Source organism: Podarcis liolepis, assembly GCF_965112155.1.
Source record: "Podarcis liolepis genome assembly, chromosome: 4".
NCBI classification, from domain to species: Eukaryota; Metazoa; Chordata; class Lepidosauria; order Squamata; family Lacertidae; genus Podarcis; species Podarcis liolepis.
Window position 1 is genome coordinate 81,290,407 of NC_139558.1, and position 14,295 is coordinate 81,304,701.

Consider the following 14,295-nt stretch of genomic DNA (forward strand, 5'->3'; position numbering starts at 1 on the left):
GCCCCCGGCTTGAAGCTCTCCACTCCTGTGCTGTGCTGATCACACCCATGCCTAGAGGCCCATTGTAGTGCAGTAAAGCTCCTGGTTTTGTTGTCTGCCTGTGATTTCAAAAGTAGGCGGGCTGATGAGAATGTGGCAGGTCACAATCCTGTACATGAATCTAGTGGGCAGGGCTTAGCCTGCCAGGTGTAAGTTGTGCAAGTTTGGTTTCAGCCGATCTGCATTACGATATGTCAGGTATCCTGTTGTCTGTTGCCCACAAGTTTCCTCTGTTGGGGGACAAAAATGTATTTAAGTGTCCATATTGTTCTCTTTTCCAATCGGGCAGCAACCCATCAGCCGCCGAGTTTGCCGGAAGGTGAGATCACCACCATAGAAATCCATCGGTCCAATCCTTATATCGAGCTGGGAATTAGCATAGTGGGTGGCAATGAAACACCTTTGATCAACATTGTTATTCAAGAGGTTTATCGAGATGGGATCATTGCCAGAGACGGAAGACTCCTTGCCGGAGATCAAATACTGCAAGTACGTATCTAATTATATATTCTTCTCAACTTGCGTGTGTCCGGACTGTGCTGTTCTATATCAAATGGTGGGTGGGGAAGAGAGAGAGAAAGAGAGAGAGTGTTATCATTTCCTGGCAGTCAATTGGAATTCTCTATTCTGGACAAATGTTAGCATGGCAGTCTCTGGTTGGGAAACATTATTCAGGCAATGTGAGTTTGCCCTTTCAGCATTGATACTGGTGATTTATGCAGCTCTTGGGGGTTTCTCATCCTATAACTCTTTTCCATTCTGGTGCATCTTTCTAAATGTGGCAGTCAGACTGGATGTCTTGTTGTCCTTTTGTAAAACGATGTACTTATGTTTCCTTTAGCTTTCTGTGCCCCCCGAGGGTTTTTTTTATAAGACGTTAACGTAATTTAACTAGCAGAGCAGTATGTATTACCAGTGCTATTTTTCTAGAAAAAGAGGTGCCAGAATGCACCATGAACACCTCCCTTGTTCGCTTATAATGGCAATGGTGCCCACCTGAGAGGTACCGGAACTGAGTTTCGGCTGAAACTATTGATCATTTCTATAAATTGCACATACACACCCTCATTGATCTTAAAAACTGCAAGAAAGAGGTTAGGCTCAAATCAGGGTATGTGAAAATTGTAACTTGGGAGCATCCAAGCCCTTTCAAGTAAGAACTGTGTGTGTGTGTGTGTGTGTGTGTGTGTGTGTGTGTGTGTTTTGGGGAGGAGACATTTTCAAACTAGAAGATCTTGACAAGTAGGAATAGTTGGCTGGTACCCTAAACGGTGCACTCCACACTCCAACATTTTGTTGCATGTCCCACTGACATGGCCCTACTTCTTTTCTTTCAGGTCAATAACTTTGATATCAGCAACGTGTCCCACAACCATGCCAGGGCCATCCTTTCCCAGCCTTGCACGGCACTGCACCTGACCGTGCTTCGAGAGAGACGCTTTGGGAGCCGAACTCACAACCACAGTGACAGCCCCCCGCAGCGAGAGGATAGTTTCCACGTGACCCTGCACAAGCGCGACTCCAATGAACAACTGGGCATCAAGCTGGTGCGCAGAACGGACGAGCCTGGGGTTTTCATCCTCGACCTTCTGGAAGGCGGCTTGGCTGCTCAGGACGGCCGGCTCTGTAGCAACGACAAAGTGTTGGCTATCAATGGGCACGACCTGAAGCATGGCACCCCAGAACTGGCTGCTCAGATTATCCAGGTAAATTTCGGCTGAATCTTGTAAGGTGAGAAAGCAGTCGCAATGGTCTGCTAGTTACCAAGGATGTTGCAAATTTTAAGTGAAACCTAGCGAGATAAGAGTATAAGCCAGAATGAGCAACCTGTGGCATGTTGGACTCCAACTCTCATCACTCCTGACTGTTGGCCATGCTGGCTGGGACTGATGAGAGTTGAGTCCAACAACATCTGGAAGTCCACAGGTTTTCCATCCCTGGATTGGAAAAATGTCATATCCCCAGCCAAATATAATATGTTTAAGTTGAAGAATGACAGTGGGAGAGTGTGGTAGATCACTGCCAGTTTTTGATACTCAATAGCAGGTCGCAGCCTACTGGAAGTTGGACATGACTGTGCTAAACCAACTTAGCATGGAGTCTCCTTGGACTCTTACTTGTGCAATGAAGGCTGTTTTCCATATTAAAATGATATGGTTGGTTTCTTGTGGGTAATTTCCCTGACACAAGGAGTTGTTGTTTTTGTTTCACTAAAGGGAAGAAAGCATGGGTTTGCTCACACACTCTTAGACTGTTTATAGAAATCAGCTTTTAATGCTACATGAACCAGCGCTTTGACTGGGTGTCATATCTTAATAACAGGAAACGTTCTCAACTAGCAAGACTTCTGCCAGGGACGCTGGAAAGCTGCTGGCAGTGAGATTAGATACTGCCAGTCCGGCTGAACTAATGATCTGGCTTGCTGCAAAGCAGGTTTTTAGGTCTCTTTAAGACCAACATAGAACGATGTACCCTGTCCAGTTCTTTTGATCTACAGTGATCAACATTTACAGCTCAGGGAGTTGTACGATCCCCAGCTAGGCTGGAGCCTTTTGATGATATTCTGCATCCACAGAGCTGGAACGATTGAGCCCTGTAAATGGGAATCCCCACCTAAAATGCAAAATGGGGGGGGGTCACCCCAGGGACCCCTGTGTTACTGCACTGGCATTTGAGACACCCTCTTGCTTTGTGAATGGGTACATGGGAAGAGACTGGGATCAGGAAGGAGAAGAGGGGAGCAAGTAGTTAAAAGGGGAATTTTTAAAATACTCGTTTCAAAGGAAATGGCAACCTTTCAGAAAAAGAAAAAGGTATTACTTCAAGCAAACTACTAGGCAACCCATATTCATCCATCCCAGCTTATCTCCTCAATCACTGTGTCTCTCACACATGTACCATCTCAGTTTCCACAGGAAAGCAACCTTTAACAGGACATCTTGTGGTGTACTAGAGAAACAGCATTGTTTTCCTGCTTTTAGGGAAACTGCTATGGCATCCTGGAGCATAACACCACAGACCTGCAAATGTAATAAATCACCGTTCCAAAATACTGAAAATTGTTCAGGAATGGTTTTTTGTGCAGAATGGCTGTTGAGTGCAGCGACAGATTTATAGGCATGAACTGAGTTCAAACCTCTTAGGTTGCATCATCATACTCTGATTGGGTAGAACGTTACCTGCATATTTGTCACCTCAGCCAGCTAGTTGGCAAGATCTTTTGTCTTTGCCTCTTTTTTAAATGAAACAAAACAGCCCACCAGAAGTTCCTAGTTTAAAATTCTATTTTTTTAAAAAAATGTTATTAACTGGTTCACTTTTATGCATTTAGCTCTGTCATATTTTCGGACATAGTCACATTTATTTAGGTGAACAAACAGGGCCCTCCAAAAGAGTTGTGTGCACAGGGCCTAGTTCAGTTCTGGTACTCAGAAGAGATTCCTGGGCGCAGAATTCTTCCATTCTATACCTTTTGCATCAGGCAGCAGTTGGTGGTTAGTTGGCTTGTGAGAAAAAGCAGAAATCTCCTCTGCTATCGCCCTGCGTCATGCATTGCCCATTTTATTTTAGGGCTGTCTGGCTGTGGTGCTGGCAATAATGCTGATTCCTTCCCAGCTGCCCTTCCTGTTCCTTTTTTTTTGTTCCCCACAGGCCAGCGGCGAGAGGGTGAGCCTAGCCATTTCCAGGCCTGCCAAGTCACAGATCGTGAGCATTCTCAGAGATGGAGGGATTCACCCCATCAGCCAACACCAGTCTCATTCGCTGTATCACAGTAACAGGCCCAGCCCACATAAGGTAAGCTGGAGGGCGGTGGGGCTTGCTGACCACTGAAAGTAGTGCCTAATTACTAGCAAAATTGTGACAAGCAGTTTCATGGTGGGGGGTCATGAATTGCTGGAGAGAGGGTGGAAAAAACTGAACTGCCCTGAGATCTACAGGTATAAAGCCGTGTCAGGGGGCTGCCATCATCAGGGGAGAGGAGAGAGGCAGGAACGTATAGAGAGCCTCCCCCTTTGTTGAGCAGCTGTACCTCGTCAGAATCTAGTGAGGGCGAGCCCTCAGGAGAAACGGATGAAGAAAAAAGGGAGGGGTTGATGCAAAAGCTCACTGAGGCTGAGATGAGCCACAACATCGCTCCCAAGGAGTTGGAAAGGCCTCTTCCATCGCATAGTTTTCGCCAGGGAATTAAGCGTAAGGAAAAGAGGCGGAGAGGGGGTTTTCCTGGGCTTTTGTGCTGGAGGGCAAACCAGAAGAAACTACTTCCGGAATCTGCCAGTGATTCAGGCAGACATGCATTTTGGACTTATGCACGGTACATAGTTTTGCACTCAATAAAACCTGTAGAAGACAGGTCGGAGTCCTGGCTGTTATCTTCGTGAGCAACCACACACATTCCTCACAGGCGGTATACAGATTTAACAAATAACAACAGTAATGTCTGCTCCAGTGGGTAGTGTGGCTCTTCCTATAAGTGGTTGACTGGCACCTATCAATATCAGTGTCAGAGGCAGCATTTTATTTTATTTATTAAATTTATATACTGCCTTGGAATTCCAGTTGCTGGGGTGAGTGCTGTTGTGCTCATATCCCATTTGCTGTCCGGCGGCAGAGGAACCAACCCCCACGGCAGGTTGCTAGGAACGGATAAGACAAGGAAAAGTCCTCACCATCTGCGTTTTATTCAGTATTTACAGAGAGAGGCTTGAAAATGCAGCCTCTTAGAATAATGGTATCCCAAGTAAATCTCCACCCCCTTTTCTTCCACTTCCTCATGCCTCAACAGCGCACACACACACCCTTACGGTTGCCTCTTAGGGCCATCTGTCTCCAAGCCCTTTGCGCTCCGAGTTCTGGGAGATGGAGGGTCTGGAATGCTTTCTAGTGACAACATGTCAGCCCGCTGCTGCTCTGGCTCTGCCTGCTCCTCCTCTCCCGTTATTTCCCAACTTTCCCCCTCATCTTCCTCTGAACTGTGACCTCCCTCAAACCCCTGTTGTACAGTGGTACCTCAGGTTACAGACGCTTCAGATTACAGACTCCGCTAACCCAGAAATGGTACCTTGGGTTAAGAACTTTGCTTCAGGATGAGAACAAAAATGCAGCGGAGGAGTGGTGGCAGCAGCGGGAGGCCCTATTAGCTAAAGTGGTACCTCAGGTTAAGAAGTTTCAGGTTAAGAATGGACCTCCAGAACGAATTAAGTTCTTAACCCGAGGTAATTCTGTAATTCTGAACTGTCTTCTTCTCTGGAAGGGTCAGGCTGGGAGGCGGTCTCCACCATTCCTCCTCTGCCCAGTCCCTGACACTTGCAGGCATCCTGCTGGCCACTGTATGAACAGGATGCTGGAAGAGATGATGGACCTCTGGCCTGATCCAACAGGTGGCTCTTGCCTCCCTACGTTTTTCTTATATTCTCCTTGAACCTTTGTTCTATGAAAAATTGGTACTCTTTGCAAATCAGAGCGGAGTATAGTGAGCAACACCCGAGCATATAATTTCAACAGCTGGCACTAGTTGTGAGTCTTTGTTGCTGGACACTTCCACACCTCCAAAAGATAACTGTCCTAAACAGCCCCCCCCCAAGGGTGGAGTGATGCTTGGCTATTGTGCCACCCAGCATGGTATCAGAGGCAGATGACAGGGTACAGCAACATTTTGCATTTCCTGGGAAGTTTATGGAGGTGCTCCAGATCTCAGCTCTTCTTCTTCTTTTTGCTGGGGCAGGGTGGGTGGAACAAATACCACACCTTTATAAAAGGCTAAATATGGATTTCAGATTCAACCTGCCTCACGGACGGCATTTGCCTTTTTGCAGGACCTTTCCCAATGCGTTACTTGCCAAGAGAAGCATATCACGGTGAAGAAAGAGCCCCACGAGTCCCTTGGCATGACAGTAGCAGGAGGCCGAGGAAGCAAGAGTGGGGAGTTGCCAATATTCGTCACGAGCGTGCAACCTCAAGGCTGCTTGGCAAGAGATGGCAGGATCAAAAGAGGTGGGACTAGAATGGGCTCCTCAGGCAGCGTGTTGCGCTGTTCCCAATTAGCCAAAGTGCAAAGCTCTCCACAACCTCCATTGAAATGAATGGGGGGGGGTGCCATTTCTCTTGCAAACCTCCCATTGGTTTCATTGGGGAAGTTTGCAGTTTCTGTGCGAAGATCTTATGGGGGTAACAACTGTTCCTGTAATCATTACAAATAATGTCCATTGTATAGGCAAGTTACAATAGAAGAGTCCAAGCTAGATATCACATTGAATATGTGTTCCAGTATCTGAAGAATATTCCTTCCTGTCAGGGATGAATGGGATTGTAGGCTAGCCCCATCATCCTTTCTGAGCATCAGTTTTAATGCTTGAGGTGTATAAATGATTTTTGGGAAGCGCTTTCCTCATCTAGCCCTTTTTATTTCCCCCCCTTTCCTAATAATAATAATAATAATAATAATAATAATAATAATAATAATAATATTTTTTTATTTATACCCCGCCCATCTGGCTGGGCTTCCCCAGCCACTCCGGGTGGCTTCCAACAAAATATTAAAATACTGTAATACATCAAACATTAAAAGCTTCCCTAAACAGGGCTGTCTTCAGATGTCTTCTAAAAGCCAGATAGTTGTTTATTTCCTTGACATCTGGTGGGAGGGCGTTCCACAGGGCAGGCGCCCCTACCGAGAAGACCCTCTGCCTGGTTCCCTGTAACTTGGCTTCTCGCAGCGAGGGAACCACCAGAAGGCCCTCGGTGCTGGACTTCAGTGTCCAGATAGAATGATGGGGTGGAGACGTTCCTTCAAATGAGTTCTGCATGTCTCTAAAGCAGAGACACACATTTATTATATGTGTGTCTCTGCTTTATAATTTATGTATATATATTATAACTTTGGGGCTTCTCCCACCCCACCCTGAAAGCACACTTTGAAGGGCTTGAATGTATCACAAACGTGCATAATATTCATTCCTTTTTCTGGATCTGTTAGCCACGGGTAAAGAGCAAGAAGTTGTTCATGACTTAAGAGATGCATCCTCTGTGCATCGCAGAGCTGGCAACACCGCAATATACCCATAAACCCTGTGCATCTTGTGTCACTGTTGTAAAAATCTATTGGCAGCTGACAAGCAGCCTAGCAGGTTGGACTTGCATCGCACAGGACCTACTAGCCTCATTAGGATTGGGTTAGAAACAAGCCAAGATGTTTCCCCTTCCCAAAATGCAGATAACTCTGCTTATTTCCAAGCCAACCCAATTAGGCCTTCGAGAGCCTCGGAACCCCCTCTCTTCCACCTTCAATCTTGCACTGCATCCCTTCCACCTCGCTTACCTGGCTGCTATTGATGCTTCAGCAATGGCTGCAAGTGGGAGGCAGGAAAGGAGGGAGGTCTCCCCCATCAAACCATCTGGTGCCTGGTGTGCAACATTCTGGCCTGCAAACATGCCCCCGAGGTATGTCGTTTTCCCAAAGACTGCTGACTTTGCAGTCCAGAAGTGGACGTCACTATGCCAGATGCTTCTGTTCCAACCTGGGTTTGAACCAGCTTGCGTACCATCACAGGTGCATGTGCCTGTAGGGTCCAGGTGCGAGTGAAGAGCAGAAAACAACAAGCTATGCATTTGCACAGGAAAGCCACAGGTTTCTGGACCAACTAATGGCTTCTATTTTCTTTTTTCCACCAGGCGATGTGCTGATGAATATTAACGGCATTGATCTGACCAACCTAAGCCACAGTGAGGCAGTGGCCATGCTGAAAGCCAGTGCTGCCTCTTCTGTCGTTGCCCTCAAAGCTTTGGAGGTCCAGATCGCTGAAGAACAGCCCCAGGCCAATGATGAGCAGCCCAGCACCATCAGTGAGAATGAATACGATGCAAGTTGGTCCCCATCATGGGTTATGTGGCTGGGGCTTCCCAGGTACTGCTCGACAATCAGACAACCCTACTTTGACTTGTGGTCTTCTGCATTTCTGGCATTTTTGTTTGGCCAGGCCTCTGGAGTAGCCTTTAGGCCACCCGATTAATATTTCTTAGTTAAAAAATCAGTGCACCACCCATTTGCGAGTGCACATCTCTTCTATGTCTTGGTCTGGCTTTGCATCTAGTGTGCCATATTGGAGAATGCAGAGTAGCACCACACAGGAGAAGCAGACCTCTCTTCTGTGACTGTTGGAAAGGGAGGCCCACAGCATTCAACTGCAGTGTCCTCACCCTAACAGGGAAAATGCATCCCCAAAACGAGCAACAGAGAGAACATTGATTAGCATAACATTTGCATATTATAATTTATGGGCAATAGTCAAAAAATTATACTCGGAGCAGACCTGTTGAAATTATTAGACCTAACTTACTCGGGTTCATTAATTCCTGTGGGTGCACAGTGGAGGCTCGGGTTGTGAACGTGATCCGTGCGGGATGCGTGTCCGCAACCTGCAGCAGCATGCATGCGCGGGTTGCGATTCAGCGCGTCTGCACAAAGCGCAATTTAGTGCTTCTGCGCAACCGCTGAAACCCGGAAGTAACCCGTTCCAGTACTTCCGGGTTTTGGCGGTCCGCAACCCGAAAAAACGCAACCTGAAGCATCTGTAACCCGAGGTATGATTGTACTCTGAATAAAATTGAGCTGAGTACCACCTTATGAGAGGGATTCACCTAACATGCCCCATCAACAGAAACCCGTTGCTTGTGCAATGGGGCTTTCCCCCTCTACTCCCTTCCCATGTCCCCTGAAATTGGCAGTAGGGATTTGGAAGAGCCCCCAGAACAGCACAGGATCAGAGGGGGGAAGGATTGTTCTGTCCGGCAAACAGCAATGATTGCACAAATGGAACATTCATCGTAGTGTGATGTTGAATTCTACCTGTTATGTGTAGATTAGAAGAGATTACTAGGGTAGATTACTGTAATACATTATACATGGGGCTGCCTCTGAAGATAGTTCAGAAACTTCCACTGGTACAGAAATCAGTGGCCAGGTTGCTCATAGGACAGTTTTGAGTATATAATGCCAATCCTGGCTTGACTTCACTGGCTGCCGGTTCGTTTCCAGGCCTAATTCAAAGTGCTGGTTTTTGACCTATAAAGCCCCAACACCTCAAAAACTGCCTCTCCCTATATGAACTGACCCAGACCCTAGGATGATGTTGAAGCCCTTCTGTGTGTGCCTCCTCCACGGGAAGCCTGGAGGGCAGCAAGTTGAGAAGGGGCCTTTTCTGCAGTGGCTCCCTGCTTGTGGAATGCTCTCCCCAGGGAGACTCACTTGGCGCCTTTGTTAAATATCTTTAGACACCAGGCAAAACAATTCCTCTTCACCTAGGCTTTTGCTAATTAAACAATCTATGACCTTTTAAACTGTGCGTGGAGGGGGGTGGAATTGTTGTTTGTTACTATGTTATGTGTTTTTGCATTTTTATATAGTAAATTGCCCTGTGATCCTCACATGAAGGGTGGTATAGAAATTTTATAATAATATTATTTCCACAGCTGCCTGCATAGTTGCCATGATGTGGTGCTACGGAGGAGCAATTTAGCAAGCTGGGGCTTTAGCATTGTCGGCGGCTATGAGGAAAATCACACAAATCAGCCTTTCTTCATAAAAACAATTGTCCTGGGAACACCAGCGTATTTCGACGGAAGACTCAAGTAAGCTGTTCTGGTTCTTTCTTTTTATGTGTATCTGAAACAAGGAAGGACAATAGCTAGAGCTTGTATGCGATTCTGCAAATTCTTTGTGACATTCTGTGGAATGTTTAGATTGTGTGCTCTAAACGTATTCCCGTGTAAATTTATAATGTGTTCGTACTGAGCTTATTTGCATGTCCATTCTTTTTTCGTACACAACATAGTCACCTTTCAAAATTGATAGTTTTTTAAAAAAATGAAAATGTTTATCCACCAAGGTTAGGGCATTTAGGGTTGATTTCAAGTAAACTAGCTGAAAATAGCAACCTTGTGAGTGAAGGTAAGCCAGGAACCTTGTCTTAATAAACCATAGCGTGCAGAAGCTGTGTACTAGCACACAGCACCCAATCGCTTTTTAGAACGGTTGTTTTCTCTTACGCAAATGTATGGAGATTTAAGCCATAGAATTAATCCGTCACAGTGCATTCCTGTGTGTGCCTGTTCAGTAGTACATCCCAGGGTTGTGAATGATCCCAGGGTTAGGCTACCGCGAGTGCGTCATGTTACTAGCCCTCACTAGCTTCTCTCCCTCTCTATCTCTGTCTTTTAGATGCGGCGATATGATTGTTGCTGTCAATGGACTTTCAACCGTGGGCATGAGCCACTCAGCACTGGTTCCTATGCTGAAGGAACAGAGGAACAAAGTAACATTGACAGTTATCTGCTGGCCAGGAAGTCTTGTATAGACTAGCAAAAAAAGGAAAACAAAAGGAAAACAAACACCACTTTGATTCAAGCAGCTTAATTTTTCTAGATGGCTGGTTCAAAATCTTCAAGCTGTGTTTTCTCTCCCCCCCCCTTTTCTACTACTTATGCAGCTGGTAATAAGCTGGGCCAAAAACTGCTACATTCATACTTTGCGGGGGAGCTAGGGATGGGAAAGGAAGACTCTCAACCTCACTGTGTGTCTCTTTCCATCTCAAAACCACCATTTCTGCCATGTTTGTTGTGTTTTTGCTTTGCTTTGTTTTTCCACAAGTTGTCCCATCCAAGCATCCACGTGCACAACACACTTTAGGGCAGGCATAGGCAAACTCGGCCCTCCAGCTGTTTTGGGACTACAACTCCCATCATCCCTAGCTAACAGGACCAGTGGTCAGGGATGATGGGAGTTGTAGTTCCAAAACAGCTGGAGGGCTGAGTTTGCCTATGCTTGCTTTAGGGCCACGGAGGGGTTGCTTGCAGAGGACAGCTTTCCCCAGCGACCCTAGTGTTTATATTCAACCAACCAGCACGATGGCATGCCAGCATGTCCAAGGCCAGCTTTGCTGATCCTGCTGCTGCTAAGTGTTGGCCCAATTGTACAAGCAGGATCCTGGCAGGATCCAATCTGCAAGCTGGATCTGAGGGCTTGAACTAGGCAGGATGAAATGTGCAAGCAGACTCTTGTCGCGCAGGACTCTCAACGGTCGCCCCCAACTCCAATAAAATTTTGCTTCCCCATGTTGTGGACACCATCACTTGGGAAAGAAGCTTTTAAGAAGCGCCCTTTCCTGTGGTTAACGTGTGCTCTTGAGCATTCAACCAGAGAACGGTCGTACAAGTTGAATCCTATGTCTTGCAATCCCTATGTCTCTATCAGAAGGGGGCAATTCCTTGTGTTATGGCGAGCAGCAGGTGGTGCCGCTGCTGCTTACCTAGACAAGGTGGAGGCAAGCTTGGGACTGTGCAACCACACTGGTGGAAGCACTGCATTGGTTACACTGGCTCAGGCCTTCCCCATCCCAGTAGGCAACTCAGCTGTTGGGAGGTTGGTGTCATGCTGGCCACAGCTAATCACGGCTCCAGCAAACAAGCTGCAGGCAACTGTACAGGGGAAGGGGCCATAGCTCAGTGGCAGAGCAGATGCCTTGCATGCAAAGAAACCCAGGTTCAAAGCCTTGCATCTCCCAATAAGGCTGGAAAAGCCCCATCGGAAAATTTAGGGTGGTATTCAAAGTTGCACCAAGCAGATCATTCTGTCAGCGCAAGCATTTCTGCTTGCCAGACAGAATGATCTTCCTTTTCCTCCCTCTGCGTGCTCTCCCGGCCATTCTCCTGACCGTCCCAAGTAGATTCTGGGAGGAGAGAAATCCTGTTGCGCTAGCGGGACTCATTGCACTGCCTTCCGCCAGCACAGCCCCATGTCACCTGCCACCACGAGATGCAGCACTGGCATGGAAATCCAAGATGGGGGGCAGGGGAAGACCATGAGGTGAGCTTTGTCCCACAAAATCATTTGTGCCAGGAAACTCCACATCGCCTTTGTAGTGTATGAACCTGTCCCTAGTTCCATGCGATCAGCAGGCCCATGTTTCACTGTCAAGCATGGCAGCCGGAGTTTGCCACCCAGTTAGTATCGGCCCCTAGGCTGCGGCTGCTATTTGATTTAAGTCATGAACACATCAGTGCGCCACCAGTCAGTGAGATCTGCACTGTGTCCTGAGTTGTTTCTGCATCAAATGCGTAACCGTGCACACATTCTCCATGCATCGTCTGCGCTGTGCTACGGACAAGGTTGTGAACCCGCTGTGATAAACCAAAATCCTGTAATCTGAATAAATTATGAAAACTTGCAAGTATATGTCTGTGCTTTGCATAATTTATTCTGCCTTGCTAGTCATATGGTGAGATGGGGAGCCACGCTGCAGAATGAAGCTCCAGCTCAGTGCCGCTAGAAGTTTGCCCCAGACTTCCAGGATTTACTCAACACCAATTCAAATTAATATCTTCGGTCATAAAGTTTAGAAACTTGCTTTTTCTTTCTTTGAATGAAAGGCGAGATTCCTGTGATGCTAATACACAATGCCCCTTCTCATTCCTGCGCAACGCTGTTGCAGGATGCTCAGAATTGACACAGGCCTGGTTGTGATTACATTGGGTGGTTTCCAGTATTCAGCTTTAGATTGCAGATAAGTGCTGGTGCAACCACTATAAACGTGGCTGTTCAGGGTTAAGATCAGTGTCTGCACCAGGTCACCCCATTCATGATGTGAGTGGTAGAGGGTATCTTGCAACCTCCGACCTCCCCACTGTATTGGACGTATACTTGTTATTAGGGTAGGTAAGTGGCATCCTGGCAAAATTGGCGAATTCTCTATTATATATATCAATCAAATGATCCTCTAGTTCCCTTTTCTGCAGAACAAGATTTGACAACAAGATGCAGCAACCGGTATCTTTTTGTAATTCGTAATACAAGTTAAACATAAAACAATGGGGCAGACACTTACAAACATTTTCATATTCACCTACCATATTCTTCCATAATCTTCTAAAAGTGTGTCTTTTTGTAAGAAGCCATTTTCATCCCATAGTTTTATTTGCAGGTCATCCGTTCTCATGAAGTAGGACAAAAGCCTGGATTTTTTAAAAAAGAAAATAATAATAATGAAGTGCAATAATTAGATTATTTCTTAGCAAACTATTTAGTATATGAAAAGGTTTGTACCCTACAATGAAAGCTTAACGTTGATGTGATTACTAAGAATGCTGGCAATTATTTTAAAAAGGGGGGGGGGAGGTGACCTTTGATCTGTTAGTGTCTACTAATAATTACTGTTCCAAAGTGAATGTTTTGCTATGTAAGAATTTTGATGAAACGCTTTTTTCTAAAAACCATTTTTACAGTTTATACTGCAGCTGTCTTTAGCTCTCTTGAGTGGATTGTATACAAAACCAGAGACATGATTTAAGCAAAGGGGGAAGCTGTTGCTAAGTGTTCTACGTTACTACAATTTCAGGAAGTCCAAAGGAGAGATTTTTTTCTATCTTGCTTTTCCCCCCAAGCTGAGAGAAGGAACTGCATCCCCCAACCCCTTGCTCTGTCATCTGCTGACAAAAGCCCAAATGCCTTCACGTGAACTGCTGGAAAACAATCTGTCGTCTTTTTGCGGAATAATTTTATCGGCGAATCACCTGTCATTGAGCCGATGACAGCTACCTTAATTTCTACCTAGAGTTGACTCACGTTTACATTTCTAAACCAAACTGCTAACTTCTCGCATGTTTCAGTCAGTCTGTGCGACTTGGACACAAAGGACACCCTTTTGTAAGGTGCTCCTATGTTTGCTCCTGACTGGATCTAGATTTTTGCTTGGGTCAGGGGTTTTGCCTGCTTTAAAAATGCAACCAAGGTCCAAAAACGGTCAGCCGATTTCATCAATTATCTCTGTATTATATGAAGCTTGTATTAATGATCGGAGAATGTATTTCAATCCCATTACATCTATCCATTGTGAGGCATGAGATTTCCCCCCCCCTTTTTTTCTCCCCCCCTCCCAATTTAGAAGCTGTGTAATGCAGGATATTACAGCATGTCATTTCCACCCCCCGAAGGTACCTTTGTTCATAATAAAGCTACAGACCTTTGGTTTTTTTTAAAAAAAGAAAAGCCCACTTCTCTGTATAATAGGAAATTATTTTGCTTTCATACTGTAGATTCATGCAGTATAATACTGTGTTAATTTTAAGCATTTGTGAATGTATTTAGCCCAGATGCATACAAAGGTAGACCTCCTCCATAGGGCAGGATCTACAGTTACTTTGGCTTGCAAAAGGTATTGGCACTCACTCTCTAGAATGCTTTCTCCGAACAACCAATTCCCACACTTT

The 14,295-nt window shown here is 45.9% G+C and overlaps 1 protein-coding gene and 1 long non-coding RNA gene across 7 annotated transcripts in view; one reads left to right on the forward strand and one right to left on the reverse strand.

Moving 5' to 3' along the window:
- Positions 1-12,263, forward strand: part of LNX2 (ligand of numb-protein X 2) — a 73,261-nt gene extending 60,998 nt beyond the window's left edge. For 4 of the 5 annotated variants that reach the window (XM_083498906.1, XM_083498907.1, XM_083498908.1 and 1 more), the window contains 7 exons: positions 329-528; positions 1,377-1,745; positions 3,691-3,834; positions 5,853-6,030; positions 7,708-7,939; positions 9,505-9,663; positions 10,253-12,263. In XM_083498906.1, coding sequence (XP_083355032.1) covers positions 329-528; positions 1,377-1,745; positions 3,691-3,834; positions 5,853-6,030; positions 7,708-7,939; positions 9,505-9,663; positions 10,253-10,388 — 1,418 coding nt within the window. In that variant the 3' untranslated portion in view covers positions 10,389-12,263. Of the gene's footprint in view, positions 1-328; positions 529-1,376; positions 1,746-3,690; positions 3,835-5,852; positions 6,031-7,707; positions 8,395-8,616; positions 9,664-10,252 lie in introns of those variants that run through there. The other variant, XR_014525074.1, reaches the window with a different exon arrangement.
- Positions 445-14,295, reverse strand: part of LOC310704936 — a 48,243-nt gene continuing 34,392 nt past the window's right edge. Inside the window, exons 4-7 of one of the 2 annotated variants that reach the window (XR_014525091.1) lie at positions 12,937-13,041; positions 2,938-3,059; positions 1,497-1,663; positions 445-583 (exon numbers count right to left, since the gene is read on the reverse strand). This is a non-coding gene — a long non-coding RNA (uncharacterized lncRNA). Of the gene's footprint in view, positions 584-1,496; positions 1,664-2,937; positions 3,060-12,389; positions 13,042-14,295 lie in introns of those variants that run through there. The other variant, XR_014525092.1, reaches the window with a different exon arrangement.